Source organism: Poecilia reticulata, chromosome 1, assembly GCF_904066995.2.
Source record: "Poecilia reticulata chromosome 1, P_reticulata-male-v2, whole genome shotgun sequence".
NCBI lineage: Eukaryota > Metazoa > Chordata > Actinopteri > Cyprinodontiformes > Poeciliidae > Poecilia > Poecilia reticulata.
The window spans coordinates 33,537,951-33,559,063 of NC_088830.1; the positions used below are offsets into that span (position 1 = coordinate 33,537,951).

At 45.1% G+C, this 21,113-nt stretch overlaps 2 protein-coding genes across 2 annotated transcripts; both read right to left on the bottom strand.

Moving 5' to 3' along the window:
* LOC108167100 (uncharacterized) lies at positions 1-3,756 on the bottom strand. The gene is made up of 2 exons (XM_081611762.1): positions 3,483-3,756; positions 1-464 (listed from the first exon to the last, which is right to left on the bottom strand). Exon 2 carries the CDS (start codon positions 461-463, stop codon positions 113-115), a length of 351 nt encoding a protein of 116 aa, XP_081467888.1. The 5' UTR covers position 464; positions 3,483-3,756; the 3' UTR covers positions 1-112.
* A 6,293-nt stretch (positions 3,757-10,049) lies between these two features.
* Positions 10,050-20,590, bottom strand: LOC103472417 (ribosomal protein S6 kinase beta-2). Its single transcript, XM_008422053.3, has 16 exons — positions 20,379-20,590; positions 18,927-18,981; positions 18,815-18,852; positions 18,629-18,743; positions 17,569-17,637; positions 17,132-17,279; positions 16,996-17,053; positions 16,815-16,915; positions 16,648-16,738; positions 15,749-15,839; positions 15,534-15,641; positions 14,434-14,496; positions 13,606-13,683; positions 13,430-13,537; positions 13,238-13,350; positions 10,050-12,812 (listed from the first exon to the last, which is right to left on the bottom strand). Exons 2-16 carry the CDS (start codon positions 18,978-18,980, stop codon positions 12,635-12,637), a joined length of 1,413 nt encoding a protein of 470 aa, XP_008420275.1. The 5' UTR covers position 18,981; positions 20,379-20,590; the 3' UTR covers positions 10,050-12,634.
* Between the last annotated feature and the right edge of the window lie 523 nt (positions 20,591-21,113).

Here is a 21,113-nt window from a genome sequence, read left to right on the forward strand (position 1 = left end):
AAGGGATTCCAGGGGGCTCCAGGGAGCTCCAGGGGGTTCCAGAGGGCTCCAGAGGGCTCCAGGGGGCTCCAAGGCGCACCGGGCTCGCTGAGGGCTCCCCGGAGGCCCCGGCTCACACCAGGCCCTCAAACTGGGACTGGGTCGTCAGCATGTCCAGCAGTTTCAGTTTAACCGTGGGGTCGCAGGCCGATGGCCCCGTCAGGGTGAAGGACACGTCTGAGGGGTCAACAGGAAGCCAGGGGGCATTCAGGAACAAGGGCGGGGCCACAGGGCCGCTGCGGGCCCTCCAGGGCCGGTGGCCCCTCAGGGGCCCGTGCAGCGGGTAGCAGGCCGGCTGGGTCAGCTCCTTGATGGAGTCCAGGTACTCGTCCTGGGTGTGGTCTCGGTGGGGGGCGTGGGCCTCCTGCAGCTCGCTGATGGTGGGCAGCCGGTCCACAGAGGAGAGCAGACATCTGGGCTTCATCCTGAGGGACACAGGGTTTGAGTCTGGATTCATGTGTTCATGTTATGGAGACACACAGGGTGTGACTCTGGATTCATGTGTTCATGTTATGAGACACACAGGGTGTGACTCTGGATTCATGTGTTCATGTTATGGAGACACACAGGGTGTGACTCTGGATTCATGTGTTCATGTTATGGAGACACACAGGGTGTGACTCTGGATTCATGTGTTCATGTTATGGAGACACACAGGGTGTGACTCTGGATTCATGTGTTCATGTTATGGAGACACACAGGGTTTGACTCTGGATTCATGTGTTCATGTTATGGAGACACACAGGGTGTGACTCTGGATTCATGTGTTCATGTTATGGAGACACACAGGGTGTGACTCTGGATTCATGTGTTCATGTTATGGAGACACAAAGGGTTTGAGTCTGAATTCATGTGTCCATGTTACTAATTCAACACCATGAATTGATCTGGTTCCTTTCAGGCTGACAGAGACTGGAACTGCTGAAGCTCATTGATGTTTCCACAGATTACTTTCTACTCAGATCTGGACTTTGACTAGACCATCCCCTGTCACGTTTTAGATCTGCTGCTGGGTTTGGATCTTCGTTCACATCAGTCCCTTAAAGTTGCAGTTTGTAACTTTTATTTAAAAAACTAAAATTAAAACTGTCACTATGAGGTGACAGAAAGTCTGTGAGCTCTTCTCTCCCAGTTCTCCCAGTACTAACTAGAATCAACCAATCAGAGCCAGGAGGCGGGTCTTACTGCTGTCAATCACCCTCCCAGTGGCGCTCGTAGCAAACTGTCACAACATGGTGGCGGTTTTAACAAACCTGTAAACATGAAAGTTACGTTCTGCAGCTTTAAAGGCTGAATTTATATCTAATTATTTTGTTTTAGATGTTAATTTATTTAAACTTTGTTCTCAAATCCACCTGAAATCTGAGCCTCTGGAGCTGCTGTGTGAACTGGATCCTAATTTAGCTGTGATGTAATTAGATCCACTTGAGCCTTAAAGGTTGAAACAGATTGTTCAGTTTTAGTACGATGAGTTTTTAATTAAAGCTTTAAAATAAAAACAATGCTTGCTTTTCCATCAGCCTCTGTGTCTAACATGACATCAGCTTCATGAATTTAATCTGTTGGTTTTCAGCCTGTTGGAAACCAACAGATGTTGTTTTCTGTTGGTTTTCAGCCTGTTTTCAGCCTCCAGGGGGATCCAGGGGGCTCCAAGGGGCTCCAGGGGGCTCCAAGGGGCTCCAAGGGGCTCCAGGGGGCTCCAAGGGGCTCCAGGGGGCTCCAAGGGGCTCCAGGGGGCTCCAGGGGGCTCCAAGGGGCTCCAAGGGGCTCCAGGGGGCTCCAGGGAGCTACATGGGGATCCAGGGGGCTCCATGGAGTTCCAGGGGGCTCCAAGGGGCTCCAAGGGGTTCCAGGGGACCCCCTTGGAACCCCATTATATTATGTGTTTTCACATAATATGTGAAAACACATAATATAATGTGTGAATATAATGTGTTTTCACACCAAAACACATTATATTATGGTATGTTCATATGAAGATAATTATCTATTCATCAATATTTATTTTGCCTGTTGGTTGCTAATATGTCAGTTTATTCAATAATTTAGAAGCAAAAATTGATTTTTAACTGAAAATGTTGCTTATTTTATCCATAGTTTGATTGAAATATAATAAAAAATTTTAATCAAGTCCAATTATTTTTCAATTTTAAAACCAAAGATCATCTTGATGCATAATTATTACAAATTAAAACTAATTGTAGTAAGTATAACAATTTCAGCTTTAATCAGAGTTTACACATTTCATCATGTCCTACATGCTGAATTTAAAGCTCAAAGCTGCGTTTACTGAACATCACAGGCGTCTCTGTTGAGGTTTGGTTCGCTTTAAATCTGCAGGTTTTTCCCCCAGACCAAGTTTTCTGCAGATCAATGATGCAGATTCCAGCTCTGTGCTGCAGATCATTACTGGAACCAGATCATCTGGAACCAGATCATTTGGAAGAATCATGCAAACCTCCAGAGCAGGGGAACGCTGGAGGGGAACGCTTCCCTCTGGAGGGGGAACGCTTCCCTCTGGAGGGGAACGCTTCCCTCTGGAGGGGGAACGCTTCCCTCTGGAGGGGAACGCTTCCCTCTGGAGGGGGAACGCTTCCCTCTGGAGGGGAACGCTTCCCTCTGGAGGGGGAACGCTTCCCTCTGGAGGGGGAACGCTTCCCTCTGGAGAGGAAACGCTTCCCTCTGGAGGGGGAACGCTTCCCTCTGGAGGGGAACGCTTCCCTCTGGAGGGGAACGCTTCCCTCTGGAGGGGGAACGCTTCCCTCTGGAGGGGAACGCTTCCCTATGGAGAGGAACGCTTCCCTCTGGAGGGGAACGTTTCCCTCTGGAGGGGAACGCTTTCCTCTGGAGGGGAACGCTTCCCTCTGGAGGGGAACGCTTTCCTCTGGAGGGGAACGTTTCCCTCTGGAGGGGAACGCTTTCCTCTGGAGGGGAACGCTTCCCTCTGGAGGGGAACGCTTTCCTCTGGAGGGGAACGTTTCCCTCTGGAGGGGAACGCTTCCCTCTGGAGGGGAACGCTTCCCTCTGGAGGGGGAACGCTTTCCTCTGGAGGGGAACGCTTTCCTCTGGAGGGGGAACGCTTTCCTCTGGAGGGTGAATGCTTCCCTATGGAGGGGAACGCTTCCCTCTGGAGGGTGAATGCTTCCCTATGGAGGGGAACGCTTCCCTCTGGAGGGTGAATGCTTCCCTATGGAGGGGAACGCTTCCCTCTGGAGGGTGAATGCTTCCCTATGGAGGGGAACGCTTCCCTCTGGAGGGGGAACGCTTCCCTCTGGAGGGGAACGCTTTCCTCTGGAGGGGGAACGCTTTCCTCTGGAGGGTGAATGCTTCCCTATGGAGGGGAACGCTTCCCTCTGGAGGGTGAATGCTTCCCTATGGAGGGGAACGCTTCCCTCTGGAGGGGGAACGCTTTCAGCAGGAAGGAAGAGCAGAAAGTTGCTCACCTGGGTTTCTTTAATTCCGTCCAGGAGCAGGTCTACTTGTCCAAGCTCACTGCACAGCGCTGGGCCTCACTGCGGGTCCGAACCCGACCAGAAGCAGACCAGAATCTGACCCGAACCTGACCTGAACCCGACCAGAACCTGATCAGAACCCAACCAGAACCAGACCAGAATCTGACCCGAACACGCTGCGATGACAGCCTGGTGTGATTCTAAAAGAGTTGCCAAAGGATAAGCCTGGTGGTGGAAAGCTTTTAGCCTGAGAGAGCCAATTATAGCCACACACACACACACACACACACACACACACACACACACACACTACCCATTCAGGGTCAGTAGATCTGTGTTGGTCAACAGGAGTAAATAAGGTGATCAGTGCGTGTGTGTGTGTGTGTGTGTGTGTGTGTGTGCGTGTGTGCGTGTGTTCATGTGTAACTATCCAACAGGGGACATGCGTGTCATTTTACACTGACCAACAGGGGACTCACCGTTGAAGAGGGGACATTTTGTAGGTCCCCTCTTGGAAATGACCCTGTTTTAGGGTCAGGGGTTGCAGTTAGGACTAAGGTGTGAATTGACTTTTGGTTAGGGTTAGGAAAAGGGTTAGGTATGTGATGGTTAGGGTTAGGAAAAGGGTTAGGGTTAGGCTGTAGAAATGAATGGAAGTCAATGGAATGTCCCCTGTTGGATAGTAGCGTACGACTGTGTGTGTGTGTGTGTGTGTGCGTGCGTGCGTGCGTGTGTGTGTGTGTGTGTTGTTCCAGCAGGGTTGGGTAACAGCGTTAGAGGATTAATTTAGCTCCAGTCGCTCCTGATCAGCTTAGAGGGAAAAACTTTCCTCAGGTTTGTTTTCCAGGAGAAACTTATGAAACACCAGAATCTCCTGAACGAACCTTTGATTCAAGAACCGACTTAACGTGTTTAATCTGGAGAAAACAAAGACTAAGACAATCTTATAACAACATGACGACTCTACTTCCTGAGCCTGATAACTGTTGGACCTGCAGAATCAAGAAACGGCTCCAGTAGAACAACGGTTCTACTGAACATCTACCAGGCTTTGGGTCTCCAGACGGTCAGAACCCAGAATTACACAAAGACCGTCTGACATTTACCAGAAACATCCTGATGATCCTCCAGAAACGGGTTCTGAAAAAGTTACTTTTATTTTTATACATTTACTCATTTAGCGGCTTATTTTCCCCACATTTCATAATAAAAATCCTCTTCCACCATGTTTGACCTTTGACCCTGAAACAACCAGCCGACACATTCTGATCATAATGATGGTTTGGGCAAAAATGATCAACATCTGTCCATCCACATTATTTATACTTTAATTTATGCTAATTTACCCCAGAAATACCAAACCATGTGTTTAATGTCCAGAAGAGAACCAATCAATCACAGTTTGGTTTTTAATCAGAATTTAAAATGAGAGGAGGTTCAGGAGGTTCTGCTGCTCCGTCTGAGCTGGTCCGGTTCCAGAACCGACCGGCGTCCAGTCAGAGTCCGGGTCCAGAGCCGCTGCCTGGAAGTCTGAAAGAAAGCAGGAAGAGAAACGAGTCAGAGCTGATAAGACGTTTCCCTGAAATGTGTGGAGTTTTCAGCTGGACCATTAATCTAAATGAAAGGATTCAAACATGTTGATTCCTCAGTTTACATAAAGGGAAAATAATTCTACAGGCTTCTAATTTATAAAATATTAAAAATCCATCAGACGTCCAAAACAGGATTTTCTTACTTATTTTCCTGTTTCAGCTCCATTTAGTGTTTGTTCATTTTTATTACTTTTTACATCCTGTTGTGAAATTAAATGTTTGGTAAAGGATCTAAAGAGAGTTGTGTTTATGTTAGATACTTTGTTTTGTTGTTGCCATTTAAATAATTGGAGAAACTGATCAGTAGAGAGGAACATGGTTCCTGATTTACATTATTAAAGTCCATTTATTTCAGTTAATTATATTCACTTAGTGAAACACATTTTATTGATTAAATGACACATTTAATAATTATAAATGAGAATGTATATTCATATTTACTGACTATGAGTTTACATGATGCTGATCCGTTTTGTTCCACCTGGACCTCAAACTGTGCCGACGCCTCCGTCCCTCTGGAGGAAAACAGGAAGCTTCAGGTTGTTTGCTGAGGCAGACGTTGACCAATCAGACGACAGATCTTAAAACATAAATATGAATCTACTAATATTCTCACGTGATCATATTTTATTACTGAAGAATGAAATGGCTGTTCGTCTGAAGGTGGCTGATCCCAGAAGGTCGTCCCTGTTTGACCTCTGGGGTCAGTTTTCTGTCTGACGCCGGCGCGGCTCATGTTTACGGTCCAACATCTGCTCTTCGCTGTCAGAGCTCTCCTCTCAACACTTACGGGAAAACAAATCTGAGGAAATTCTCTGGAGGAGCTCGGGATGTTTTCTGTCCCGAGTCGTCTCTCTTCATTCCTGCTCCGCTCTTCCCGCCTGTCCTGCTTCCTGCTGGGTTCTCCTTCCCTCCGTCATCACGGCTCCGCAGATGAGGGTCAGCTCTGGAAATACACGCTGCTGTGAATAAGCCCAGAGCAAGATGGCTTCCTGCTGAGGACGCCTGGACGCAGGCAGGGGTCACAGGGGTCACTGGGGTCACGTGATGTCAAGATGGAGGAACCAGAGATCCTGGGATCAACGAGCAGACGTTTGATGGTCGAAGAAAGTCCATCTGTCCATAAACTGGAAGGAAAAGGTTTCCAACATTTCCAGAAAGAAAAATCTGAAAAGTGTGGCCTGCATTTTGCTACAGATTCTCAGTTGCATTTAGTTCTGGACTTTAACTAGGTCGTTCTTTCTATGCAGCTCAGGTTTAACCCTTCAAAGCCTGAATTTGTATCTAATTGTAAAAGTAATAATTACTTTTGTTTCTTGTTCTCAAGCAGAAAGACATTGAAGACCCACCGTTACTGGATCAACCTTCAGACCTCTCAGGTCTTCTGGTTCTGGTTCTGGTTCTGCTCTGCACCAGAACCAGGTCCAGAACCAAACATGAAGAAGCAGCATTCAGCTTCTATGCACCACAAATCTGGAACAAACTTCTGGAAAACTGGAAAACAGCCGAAACACTGACTTCACTGGTCTTCATGATGCTGGTTGTTCTCTGAAGGACATCTGATACCAGAACCAGAACATCTGGTGGAGGTTTGTGTCTGAATGCCCAGGGCCCGTTCCCATGGCAACCACACGAAACGCGTCTGCTTTCGATTCTTTTGGTAACTCCAGTCAGTTCATGCTTCAGTTTAAATTGATGCGCTGAGCTGTTTGTCCATCACATAAAACCCGATCAGTCTGCAGCTGCTGAGCGGGTCCAGTACTTTGTGAAGGTTTTACACAGAACCAGATGTTTGCTGGCAGCCATCATGTCTTCACCTCATAAAGGCCCAAATATGGCAGAGCGGAGCAGATTACCCCGAGGACCGAGTGTGGCCAGGTCCAACGGCTCGGGTCCGGGGGTGACAACTGAACCAGAACCAGGTGATCTGATCAGATCCAGCTCATCACAGTCGGACCCAGAACGAGGCTGAAACTCGCTGGAAGCAGCAGAGAAACGGTGGCTCTGATGTGAAGATTCATTTTTCTCCAGAGACAGAAGAGCTGCTCTGCAGGAGAGCAGAACCAGAACCAGAACCAGAATCAGAACCGCTCCATGTGGGATCCGTGAAGCTGCTTGGTGTCCTGCAGCTGTGAGGCAACCTGCAGTTAGAAAGGTTAAAGGTCACAACAGGAGCAGAAGGACTTCCTGCAGCAGGATGTTGACTGAAAACATCCGTCACCTTCCAGGATTCACTACAGAGGAAAGACAAAGAAAGAAAATATTAAAAGATGGTATTGATTATCCCCAGGACTCTTTTTCTCCTGTTATTTGTCGCTGAAGTTGCTCTGTGCTGCCCCTGGCTGGTCACCACCGGTACTACACGCTCCTTCACCTCCTCTGTCTTTCTGCAAGAAGCAAACATGGAGGAGCAAGTCGAACATCTGCATCTAAAACCAGACTCAAATGACAAGATGCACGATTCTACTGGAAAATAAGGAGTGAGGGAAGGAAAAGCAGCTTTTAACCCTTAAGGCAACATGTTGGCCGACAGGAGGAAAGTTAATTAAGAGCCGGTTGTGCAACTGCTTTGTGAAAACTTTGCTCTCAAGAGTTTCGCAACTGGGTTTTAAACAAAAGCCACGTTTTCCCCTGGAAAACGGAAAATCAAAGACAGATGAGGAAAAGTGGCTTCGGCTCCCACATCAGCGGATTCCTCAGTTTCTTTCGTCCCGGTCTGGGACCGAACCGGACCTGAACACGGATCTGACATGTGTGACTGGACCCGTTCAGATTCTGCATAGTCACAAGGCGACCTGGATGGGGCCCATGTGGTTGACTCAACCTACCCCCCACTGGCCGGACCAGATGGGTCCCTTTATAGCACATGTGTCAAACTCAAGGCCCGGGGGCCAAATCTGGCCCGCCGTAGCATTTTCTGTGGCCCTTTAGACTCCAAAATTACATCAATACGTTCTTCCAGTTTTTCACAAATCTGCAAAATTCACACAAAATCAACAAATCTCCGCATTTTTTCTTCTTCTGATTTTTAGTGCAAATTTTCTCAAAATTGGTCAAAAACATTGAGTTTAAGTGACGGCAGCCTTACTTGATGTCGAGTTATAGTCCATAATTGATATGGTATGTAATAAAAAGTCACATTTCATATCATACATTAGCTAAAATGTCATAAAAATTCCTAATTCCTTCCTAATTTCTAAATTGGCACCACAAAATATGTAATTTTGGTTGCAGAAAAAAAGCACTAAAACAATCACAGAATCCTGGAGGAACAGCTATTTATTGATATTTTAATAATTTAATTAGTTCTATCAATATATTCTGGCACAAGCGGCCCTTTAAGAACATTCAGGTTTTTGATATGGCCCGAAATAAAAATGTGTTTGACGCCTCTGCTTTATAGGTATCACATTGGTATCACGCAGAAGTTTGTGGGACCCATATGGGCTTTACCCTGAATGGTCCCAATACAAAGATTATTTTGTTTAAAGTGAAAAAACAATTTGTTATGAATTAGAGCTAAATGAGTTAGAATAATGAATCCAAGATGAATCTGGTGAAACGTCAAAACCAAGAGCAGCTGATCACATCCGACCCAGAATGATCAAAATTAGTCACATTTCTGTCTCTGTTCACACCAGTGACCCGGTTCATCCGCCCAGCTGAGCTGAGCTTCGTCTTCCAGGTTCACATGGAGATTCCCAAAGTCAGGAAAATATTCCAGAAGAAGTTCTTTAAATCAAATATTTCCTCTGCTTCAGATCTCAGGGCGGTTCAGAACTTTACAACCTAAACTCACTTCCTGTTCGTCTCTTTCATTCCTTTTCATACTGCAACAAAAACATGGTGGATTCTCCTCATCTTAACTCCTGTCCAGCAGCTCTTTGCTTTATTCCGTCTTTAGTTCAACCAGTTCTGCTTTCCTCCAGCTGAGACTAATTTTCATTACTGTAAAAGTTTATTTTCTCAGCAGCAGCTCGTCCAAAATGCTCCATCATGGTTCCGTTCTGAAGAATCTGCTTCTGGCCCGGTTCCTTTAGCTGCAGCCTCATTATTGAGGCAGTTTGATCAAATCTTTCAGCACAGAACGTCTCCTGATTCAACCGCAGAGTCTGCAGGCAGAAAACACTGGAGCTCCTTCTGAAACCTGTTTGGTGAACAACCAGACGTGTTCCAGCGTTTATTTACGGGAGTTTGGCAGTTTGAGCTGCTCTCATGCTGGACCAACTTTAGGCTCCGTCAACATTTACATGCTCATGAGTGAATCTGGCAGGGGATCCACACTGCATCACTTATCATTCCAGAAATGCACTGAGGTTCTGTTCTCCTATTGTTCTGTGATGAAACGGGTTTATTGTTCTGCACAACGACCGGATCCAGGTTCTGGAAGGCGGCTGAAGCTGGGAGGTCTCGCTGCTCTTATGCAACAGGAAAAAATATTTCTACACCTTTAAAGCTTTCGCCACGAAAGACGAATGTTGGGTCATAAAAAGTCATTTTCTTCCAACTGGGTTTGGATCCAGGAAGATTCCTGACCAAAACTCAGATGAAGAAGTTCTGATGTTATGGTCCGGTCAGACGGATCCCCCTGGTTCTGCCTCATTCTAAGGTTTTATTCCTGAAGTTCTACTGGACCATTTCCCCTCGCTTTCTTCTTCTACTACTGTTAACTTTTCTGTTTTTTTCTCTCCACAGAAGCTGCATTTAGTCGTTTCATCTTTTTATTTAGTGAACTAAATATTTAGTTTGAATCTGACATATGAATGAATAAGTGAAAATATGGCTGTAAAATTAACCCCATTCTTTCCTCTACATGCTAAATGCCTTAAATTATTGCTGTAAATTTCTGACTAACTTTAAAATCTCAGTTGTGAACATTGTGTCTCTGCACAACGATCTAAAACTAATGCACAAACCCTGTTGCTCAGTCGCCAGCTGCTTTCTGTGAACTGAATGACTGAACGTCTCAACATCCCAGGATTTATTCACAACATTCATCAGTCAGAGGAAACAAAACAATCCCAAATATAAACTTTTTGTTCTTTACTGTTTACATATCTGTACAAGTCCAGAGGTTCATTATTCCTCTTCAAATCTCTTCATCATAACAGTAAATTATGCAAATAAACAAAACCCGACAAAGTAAATCATTTTCTGATGTGACCCAGTCAGAGGTAATGATGCTGATCCAAACACTGCAGACAAGGAAACAACTTTAAAAATTAAACCCAAATGGAAGCTCATGTGTTTCAAAACCCTGAAAATATCTAAAGATATATATATTTATATATATATCAGTTTTAATTCCCGTTTCCTGAAAACTGGATTCATGTAAAGTTGGCACCATGATGGGGAGGCGGGTCTGAACACAATTAACCCCGTCATCACTCTGAGGGTATAAACGGATCCTGGAGGAACAAAAACATCCAAACAGGGAAAAGTTTCTCAGCCTCCTGGTGGATTTTAATCGATAAACTCTGAGCAGCTGTTCAGCAGCGACGGCTTCTCAGCAGACAAACTTTCCACTTCACTCCGAAGCTGTTCTGTGATTTCAACTCTGAAAACATCCCAGGAAATCTGAAGACTTTTAACTGGTTCAGAACCAAAACCAGGCCGGCTCAGAACCGGCGCCGGCTCTTTACGGCTGCTGCGAACAGAATCCAGTCAGATTCTCTCATCTACAGAAATGATATCAGTTTATCGATTCACTCAGAGGAAGAGCTTAAAATTATTTTGAAAAATAAGGAAAGAAAATTGTGACAAGTTTCCTAAAGTCATTAAAATTAATACTTAATGCATTTTTAATGCTTGGAATATTTTAGGCTCCTGAAATTTGCCAAAACAAAAGAAAATCTCTGAATCTCAACCTAAATCATTTCTGACATTTGATTTTATTTTAGGTTAAAATGACCATTTCAATTTGATCAAATCCTGATTAATTTAACTTTGTTGGAAGTCAGAAATGTACATACACCTAGGTTACCGTTCCTTTAAAGCACAGGTGTTGAACTGCAGTCCCCCGCTGCCCTGAAACCTTTAGATGAGCCTCTGCTGCAGCACCTGAACAGAATAATCAGGTCATCACGGTTCTGGAGACCCGACCCAAACCAGGAGGAGGAAATGAAGCCGTTTCATTCCAGTGTTTTCTACCTGTGGCTCATCTACGAGCTGCAGGACAGCAGAGGACTGGAGTTTGACGCCCTGCTCTGAGGCCAGGCCAGCTGATGATGTCACAGCTTTGTAAGCCAGTGATTGGTTCATTCACATCACCTGAGGTAAACGTGAACTCTGACCCGGTTCCGTCTCCCACAGACCAACAGGTTCTGGTATGAAACGGGTCCAGTGGGCTGAAGCCACCAATCCCAGTGGAACCAAAGCCAGACGTCCCTCAGGCTGGTGACGCTTGATGGAGCGAAAACTGGACCTTTTGCTGCAGGAGGGACTGGTGCGCTTCACAACTCAATCAGTTTGAAATATTGAAGCAGCATGGCTGAGGAGGTGGAACTCGGCAGAATAAACAGATCCGACCCAGTTCCACCGGTTCTGTTGGGAGGAACGGATCAGATTTCCAGCTCTGAGAGGCTTGTGGAAGGAAACCCAAAACCTTCAACTCAAGTCCGTTTAGAGGGACGTTCTGCCAAATGCTGAGAAAAAGATAAAAACTTTGAAGAAAATGGTTTTGATAAAACAGGATATTGGGACCAGAACCAGGCTGTCCCTGATCATCCGGATCATCCTGATTCCTGATTGGAGGAGCTTCCCGAGTGATTCCCTGCTGGCTTGACTGAAGGGGAAATAAACACCTCTGACCCAACACGGTTTGACCTGCAGGTCTGCAGAAACAGCTTCTGTGTGGTCAGCGGTTGGGTTTCTGATTGGACCGGTCCATCGGTCCAATCAGAACAAGTTTGGCAGCAGACATGAAGATCCAGAGAAAAAAGACGAGACAAACATAACATCCTGCTGCATGGATCATTCAGCAGATTTCTACATACAGTCATTACAGAATCTGTTATAATTTACAAACTCATCATTTCAAAGCTGAATTCAGTGATTTTTTTTTCCTATTGAGTTTTTAGCTCCTGTCTCTTTAAGGCCCAGTCTGCTCTGATTGGTTAAATGTCAAACCGAACCAACAGGCAGACTGATGTCATCACGTTTTCTTTTTACGTGCAGAAATAAATAAAAGCAACCAAAAGAACAGAAGCGTTAAGGTTTAACTTCCTGTCGGCTGACGGTCGGCTGACCTCTGACAGACTCATTACTGGAAAACCTTAAATCAGAGCTTCCTCTGTAATTAAACTCACAGTTTCCAGTCCATCCATCACAAATCTCAAGTCGACCCCAGAAACACGCAGGGAAGCTGCTGAAGGAAAATCGATGCCTTCCTGTCCTTTAATTAGATTTAGAAGGAGTTTCTGCTCCGCGGAGCCGCAGTCTGGAGGATTTAGTCGTTTGGTTACTTCAGAGCTTTAAATGAAAGCTGAATAATGAACAGACAGAGACGATGATCCGTGGAGCAGACAGAATCCCTCTGGTTCTTCCTGGGCCTCATCTCCGATGCTCCTTCTTCTTCTTGTTCCTGGACGGCGTCTTGATGGGCTGACTCGCCGCGCCGTTCTCCAGCGGGCCGGGAGGCGGAGCGGCAGGCGGAGACGTGGGGGAGAACAGGTCCGCTTCCCCGTCCATGCTGGACTTAAAGGGTCCGGCCGGAGAGAACTTCAGAGGACTGAGGAGAAAAATAACGTCTTCTGACCAACCCAAGGATTTCCTTCATCCCTCCACTTCAGTAAGGCAGACAAACTTTAAAACATTTTAGCAAACAAAATGTAGCTGTTGAAATAAAGGTTCAAATGACTTTTTCAAGTTGAGATGGAAATCAAAACCTATATCTAAAGTTAAGTTGTATGATTTCATTGTGATGACCTGTTTATTCACACCAATCAGTAGAAAACTGGAATTTAAGACTTTTTAAGACCATCATGGGTGGATTTAAGACCCATTTCTGTATGAATGTCATCCAGATTATGGCAATAAACTTCCACTTACCAGGACAGATGAAAGAAACTAGCTGGTCTGGTAACTAGTAAGTGATTTTCAGAAGTAATAAAATGGTGCAACATGAATACTGTCCGCTGCAGTACCACTTCCTACCTGATGGGGGTGCGCGGGCTGCTGTTGTGGCGGCGGACGTGACGCGATCGCGGCTCAAACGAGAATCCTTCCTTCAGGCTCTCGAGGACCGACGGCGCCACGAAGGAGAAACCCTGCCGGAGGAGATGAAAACTAAAACAGCTGAAGGAAAGAAAGGAAAACGTTCCAGAACATGGAGGCTGATGGACTGACGGCGAAGGCGAGCTCGGCGCTGTGGCTCAGCCTGGTGTCGTCCGGACTGTCCACCGGCGTCTGTCTGGTGAACCTGGTGTCAAACTGGCTCACGTCTTCCTCAGAGTGCTGGCAGGAGGGAATGTTTGAGTTACAGCAGAACACGCTTCACATGTGGAAACGGCAGGAAGACCAACCAGCTGCGGTTTGTACGGCGGGTCCACTCGCTTGTTCAGCAGCTCCTCCCAGCTGATGTGTCTGAAGAACGGATGTTTCTGCAAAGAAACAGGAAAACACCAGGGAAAGGTTAACGATGCTGCCGCACTTCGTTCAGCCTTTAAACAATCAACGTTTCCACTGTTTGCACTTTGTAAAAGCTGAAAGTTCAGAAACAGCATCCAGCATTCACTCATCAAAACCTGATGGTTAACGGAGGAAACGGCAGATCTGAAAAGTCAAAGGCAACATTTTCAGAAACGGAGTCGGTTCTGATTTAAACTCCAGCCTCCATGAGGAGGAAGCCGCTTGGATCCAGGATCCAGTTGTTCTGTCTCCTGACCCGATTCCCATCCTGGAGCATTAAGGAGCTTCGACACAGATCCTTCCTGCCAGCAGCTGTCAGACTCCAGAACCGTCACTGATCCCAACATGTTCACCTCCTGCTGCTGCTGCTTTACTCCTAAATAACATTTCTGCTTTTATTGCATGTTTTCCTGAACTGCACTCCTTGATGGGCAGTTCAGGAAAACATGATGTGCAGCACATGATGTACATGTGCAATGCTTTCCATTTCCAGAACCGGAAAGCATGATATTTCTATTTCTGATAACTGCACAGTATTTTGTCATGTTGTGATCTTGTACAGTATATTGTTGATCTTATTTTTGGTTGTTTTTCATCTAGATTTTGAAGACTTTTGGATATTCTGTGTGAAACCTTCATCCAGATGCTGCCGTTGCACCTGAACGTCCCCAGAGTTGGACAGCAGAGGACATTTCTGATCTAAGACGACCTGCAGCGACTACCTGGATGTCAGCGGCGTCGTCTTTCCCAGAGCCGAGTCTCTGAGCCGGATTCTTCTTCAGCAGCTGGAAAAAAAATGAAACAGAGAAACATTTAGTGATTTCTGCAGTTTGACTTAAAAAACCTCATCATACTTGGAAAATAACTCCATTTGGTGCTGCGTGTCGCTGTAGCTTCATCTGACTGCCACATGCTCAGACTGTATTATAATAGCACTGTGTGTGTGTGTGTGTGTGTGTGTGTGTGTGTGTGTGTGCATGCGTATTAATAATTACTTCACAATGACATCATTTTAACTTATTTTTCTGTCATTTAGCATTTTAAAGTCGTAACGCTGCAGGATTCAGTTCTGCCAGCAGGTGGCAGCGTTGCATCAGCTTCTCACAATCAGCCTCAGTTTCTAGTATCTGCATCAGGCTAGAATCAGTCAGCAGTGAATAAAAGTCAGTTCTACAGAGCAGAGTGGAGCCAAAATGTCCAAATAATGGGAAGAAAGCAGAAAATGTCAACCTTTGTGTTTCTGCATAAAGCAGAAGGATTTTGTTTCAATGACTAGTTCATTTCATGATGATATTTTACTTAAACTCAAATGTGAAGAAGTCCATTTTTCTCCAGCTGCATTAATTTAATATCTCTGTTTTCACGTTCATGTTAAACCACAGCTTACATCTGCTGAAATCTGACATGATTCATATCATCTGAGTTTTGTTTCCATGTTGCTTTGTGGAAATAAACACATTCCTGGTTCAACAATAACTTCTAATGACTGTAAACAGAAATATGAAAAGCCGCTCCAGGCTGAGTGGATCTAACTGAGGGCTGGATGTGGAATAAATGGATTTTTTATGAGCAGGTTTCTCTTTCTGAAGCAGATTAGGGAGCAGAAATCTGGAAACACTGATAGCATTTTGGTAAATAACCAAATATGACAGAGAAATGGTTAAAAAGTCCAATAGTTGATTGATTATTGTAAAAAGTTATATATATTTTGCACTTTATAGGGTCTATGTTTGGATTCATTCACTGTAGCTTTGAAAACAATGTGAAATCACGGTGTGTGTGTGTGTGTGTGTGTGTGTGTGTGTGTGTGTGTGTGTTGGACCTTTTTGATCATGTCTCTGGCATCGACCGTGATGTACGGAGGAAGGTTGACTTTACACTTCAGGATCTTATCGATGGTCTTCTTCCTGTTCTCAGCTGTGAACGGAGGCTAAACGGAAACATTCAGACAGACGCTGCTTAGCAACAGGAATCAGAAGAAACGATAAAAACATGAGATACTGATTCACTGTTTCGGTGCTTCTTCTCTCAGCCTACCGATCCAGTCAGCATGTCGTGCATCAGCGCGCCGAGGCTCCACCAGTCCACGGCTCGGTTGTGACCCGACCTGGTCAGGATCTCTGGAGCCCTGCAGCACAACACAAACCAACAGTTTGAGTAAAACACTTATGAATCCTCGGTTTGTGTTTAGACCAGTGTTTGTGGATGGTGCAGTTGGTCTCATCGCTGCCAGCAGCACCAAGGTTCTGGGTTTGAATCCCAGCCTGGCGTCTTTCTGCAGGTTCTCCTTGTGCATGTGTGGGTTCTCTCTGGGTTCTCTGACTTCCTCCCACAGTCCAGGACCATGACTGTTGGGTTAAGTGGTCTGTAACTCTCCCTGAGGTGTGAGAGTGATTGGTTCTGGCCTGTGTGTGTCTGTGTGATGGACACTGTGATCATTTTGGGTTTTTCTGGTATTTGCTGAGGCGCTCTGCAGCAGCTGTGGTTTCAGAAACTTCAATAGATGAAAAAGACTGAACCAACTGCCTCATTCGTTCAGAGAACATCACAATATCCATAACAACCATCAAATAAGATTAAATATTTAATGCATCAAAACATCAGCAGTTTTCTTAGCTTTATTTTACAGAAACCAATAAGATATTCAGAGAATATTCTGTGACAGACACCAGCCACTGGACCAGTCTGGTTTCATCAACACGACTCGGCGCTACAGCCGCTAACAGGCCAGTAACATTCATCTCCGATTGCCTGGTGAAGAGGAAACATCGTGAAATGTGAGTCTGAACTTCATCACAAACCCAAACCACCAGTTGGTAGCGACTCTTAGTGCTTTCAGACCAAATATTGTGTTTTCTGAATGTTTCTGTTCTTCAGGTTCAGGTGTTTTTGTGCGTTTTTGTGTGTTTTTGTGTGGAGTGTGTGCAGTTACCCACATGTACTCGATGGTGCCACAGAAGGTGTGTGTGATGGTTCCATCATGGATGGACTCCTTACTGAGGCCAAAGTCAGTCAGCTTGATGTGCCCTGACCACGCAGAGATCAATACAATCATCTGGATGTGATTATTGCTTATGGGTAACGACCTGGCAGCCTGCCTCACCTTGCTGACACAGCATGATGTTCTCAGGCTTCAGGTCTCGGTAGATGATCCCGTAGGAGTGCAGGTGACCCAGGGCCATCGTGATCTCTCCCAGGTAGAAGCTGGAAAACAGTTCAACCGCGTCACCTGAAAGGATCGCCACGACGACGCTCTCTGACCTCAACGCAGACAGAGATCTCACCAGGCCGTGTCCTCCATGAAGATTCCCTCCTTCTCCAGCTGCATGAACAGCTCTCCTCCTGGTGACCCAGAGAACAGCTGAAGGTCATGACCATCATCATCACCATCATCATCATCATCGGGTTTCACCAGCTCACCGCTCAGACACTCCAGGATGAGGTAGAGCTTTCCTCCCGTCTGGAAGGCGTACAGCAGGTCCACGATGAACGGGTGTCTGACCTTCTCCAGGATCTCGCGCTCGGCTCGGGTGTGAGCCGTGTCTTTGGCGTTACGGACGATCTTCGCCTGCAGGAGTCAGGGAAATGTTTAAACTAAGGTCTAAATATTAAATGCTGTTTCATCTTTTGAACCATTTCTCTGTCAGCTGTCTGCACCGCTTCTCTTTTACCGTCTCACTCACCTGCATCTCATTTCTAACTCAGCATCTCTCCCTTTAGTAATTTATCCTATTTTTTTCACTTCTCTAAAACCGTTTGTGTTTTATGTTACAAACTTTCCCTTTATTGACACATTTCTGTCCAAATTTGAATCGAAGATAAAAACTGGAGGCAGCCCAGGTCCAGCACCAACTTGCCTTCTTCAGGACCTTCATGGCGAATATCTTTCCTGTTTGGGGACCTTGAACCTTCCTCACTTGGAAAACCTTAAAGAAAGACAGGAAGTTGAAGATTGTTAAAATAGATCAGCACAAAACTCCAGATTCAATCCTAAATATAAGTTTTAGACATTTTCAGACCAGTCTGCCAATCCATCCAGTTTCAGACTGTGAACATCAGCAGACCTGATTTTCCATCAGACTGGATATCGATACGGATCCGGTTTGCTTTGATCCTGCTGTTGACCTTTTAGATCGTACTACTCATATTTGAATGCAAGGGGCCACAGCATCAGCCCTTCACCGCCATGCCTGGCTGTTTGTCCTGGTATCTATCAGGCCTGCAACATCTGCTCCATCTCCAGCTGCTGTGTTTCTCTTTCTCACTGCTCCGAGTCAAACCAACCAAACTAATTAAAACACATGTTCCCCTCCTCACCTGTGGGGGCGCTGCAACAAGAACTACTAAAGGAAACTACACAAAAACCCAGAGCACAATTTCCTTCTTCACAAAATAGAAACAAAAACGGAGGCGTCAGATTTGGTAGGATTTATTTTTTGTCTTTGACCACAAGTCATTTCTCCTGGTAGAGCTAGACTTGTGTGTTTGTTTTGATTGTATTTACCCAGAATGCCCTGTGCTGTAGTCCACTTCCTGCTTTTGGAGCGGTCTCCGGTCCGCTTGGTGTTCACATATGCATTTGACCCGCAGCTGAATTCACTTCAACCGAACCCAGACCGAGGTCAGTAGGCGGACCGGAGTTTGGTCGGCATCAGAGTTTGATTTCGCATCAACACCTTCAAAAACAAACCCGACCTTCTAGACAAAGGGACTGCAGCTGGAATAAACCGGACTGAACCGGGCTGGTGGTGTGCATCCTAAACCAGCATGGTCCTACAAGTCTTCACTGAGATGTTGTGCTACCAAAAAGCCAAAACTGTTCTCTCTCCGTTTCAGTCTTTTTTAAAGGTGGCAGAACTGATGACTTGATGACAGACATGTTCTGAAACCAGACACCAACAGCAGAGCATGGCTCACCTTGCCATAGGCCCCTTTGCCCAGAACGGTGAGGAGCTCGAAGCAGTCCGGTCCAACTCTCTCGCTGTCTCTGTTGACGTTTTCACTGGTCAGCTCCACCTCCTCCGTCTGACCGCTGCCATGACATCACAGGAGACATCAGCTCGCTGCGGCACCCACATCTGTCTGGGCTTCGTCTGAACTCACCTGTCAGGTTCAACAACCATCACCTCACACGCGTCCTCCTAGAGACGAAAGGTTAGAGGTCACTGCTCGTCTTTGTTACATCACGGCGACGTGTGATGCAATCATTGCTCACCTCTGTGTCGCTGCCGTCCTCCGTCTCCAGGTCGATGTCAAACACTCCTGCCATCCTAAAAAAACATCATATTAATCAGATATCATGAATCAGTTTATCTGGACTCCGGTTTGTTACAACTATTTCAAAACTCCTCTTTAAATCGCCATCTGGCCGAATATACAGACAGATGTTGGAGTAGGGGATATGATCCTTGTCCAATGTGATGGATAGAAAAGACAGTTTGAACATGAAACTAGCGTAAACACCCTAAAGTTAATGTTACGCTGTATTGGATCAAGGTTTATTTCCACATTAATGACTCCAAGGCCTGGTAGAGGTCAGTCCAAATAGGAGTTGGGCTTTTTTTGTGATCAAACTACAGCAGAGATGTTTGACGGCGAAGGACAGAGTCACATTTCTGATTACCAGGATAAAAAAAGAAAACATGAAGACCAAATAAAATCAAGTTTATCAAAGCTAAACATAATCATGTTTCTGTAACATGGGCACCACTGGACCACATCAAGAGAAAGTCACAGTAGCACCACAGACTGATGATGAATAGGACTAAACAATATTCCTTCTGGCACAAAAGTAGCTGAGGTTCAGGTGGAGGTCAGGGAGGATATTGTTTAAAAAAAAAGAAAGAAAGAAACAGCAGCAGAATCACAACAAACAAAAAAACCTGCAGCCCGCAGCAACACGCAGCTGCGGGTCATTCAAACAGAACCGGAGGTGAAAAATAGAGGGAGGAACCTGATTTATAGGTGGAGACAGACAGGCCACGCCCACCTGCTGCTCACCTGGTTTCACTGCCTGTATAAAACAATCAGTCTTCATGTATTCATCAGTTTTAAAGGTTTCATCTTCTTTTCATCCTTAAGTTTAGTTTCAATTCAACTAAATTAAAAAATTAAATAAAAACCCACAAAGCTACAACGTGCTTCAAATTTCCTCGAGGTAGGAATTTTAAATCTAATTAAAAATAAAACACACGTCCCTGATTCTTTGTCCAATCTTTAATAAACTAATTTTACTGATTTGATCACCACCTCAATAACCGGTGAATTAAAACTATATTTTAAAGTTACAAAATGGACGACAATATAAAAACACAAAACATTTAAACACCTGGATTTTAAGTGTTTTTGTTTTTTTAGAAAATAGAAAATATTTAAATTTCAACTAAGTCAAAAATAAATGGTGATGTCACTTAGACTGAAACCAGAAGATTCAGAACAGCGTGTTCTGAACTAAAAGGTTTATTTCAGGCTGGACTCCCACACCAGATAAAACCTGATCTTCCTGGGTTTTCTGTAGAAACTATCTGACCGAGAAGAATATTAACTGTTACTACGACGACTGGAAATAAAAACCTGCTCTTCCTGCCTCTCTGTCAGAGGCAGGAACGAGCTAAGTGAGCTAAATGCTAGCACTGACAGCTACAAACAAGCTAATGCTAAGATTCACCTCAGATCGCTCCGTCTTCCGGTGCCTTCCGCTCTCTTCCGGTCCTCTCAGTCCGTCACTTTAAATTCGGAACAGTTCTTAAGTTGTCAGAACCAGCGGGGCTTTCATCGCTGTTTAACAGACAGCAGAGCAGTCAGCTGGTTGGACTCCTGTCAGCAGGACACCATGAAGCCGCTTCGCGCTGTGGCCAACTCCCCAGTAAGGAGGGCAGCGATTGGTTGTTCTAAAAGTAGGTAGTTGCGTAATGACGCAATCTTCATTTGCATATGGGCTAGTTAAAATCACGCATAACTTTTGCGTTTTAACACAAGTTACACAGACTTCTGCCCAGGTCCCTCTTGAAAATGAGATCTAGACCTCAACGGGGTTTACCTGGTTAAATAAAGGAAATAAAAAAAATAATAAAATAACATAAAATAAAAAAACAACAACTTTTGTAAAGTATGGAAGTCTTTAAATGGGCAATAAAGTCAGGAACATTATATCATTATAACAAGAAAGCTTGTTTTTAGTTTTAACAAGATATAATCAAAACAAAGTATATTCTCATATAAATAAAAAAGATCATAATAGTAAAACAGCAACATGGATGGATGGATCCATCCATCCATCCATTTTCTAACACCCTTATCCCTTAGTGGGTCGGGAGGTGCTGCTGCCTCTCCAGCTGGCGTACCGGGTGAGAGGCGGGGTCACCCTGGACAGGTCACCTGTCTGTCGCAGGGCAACACAGAG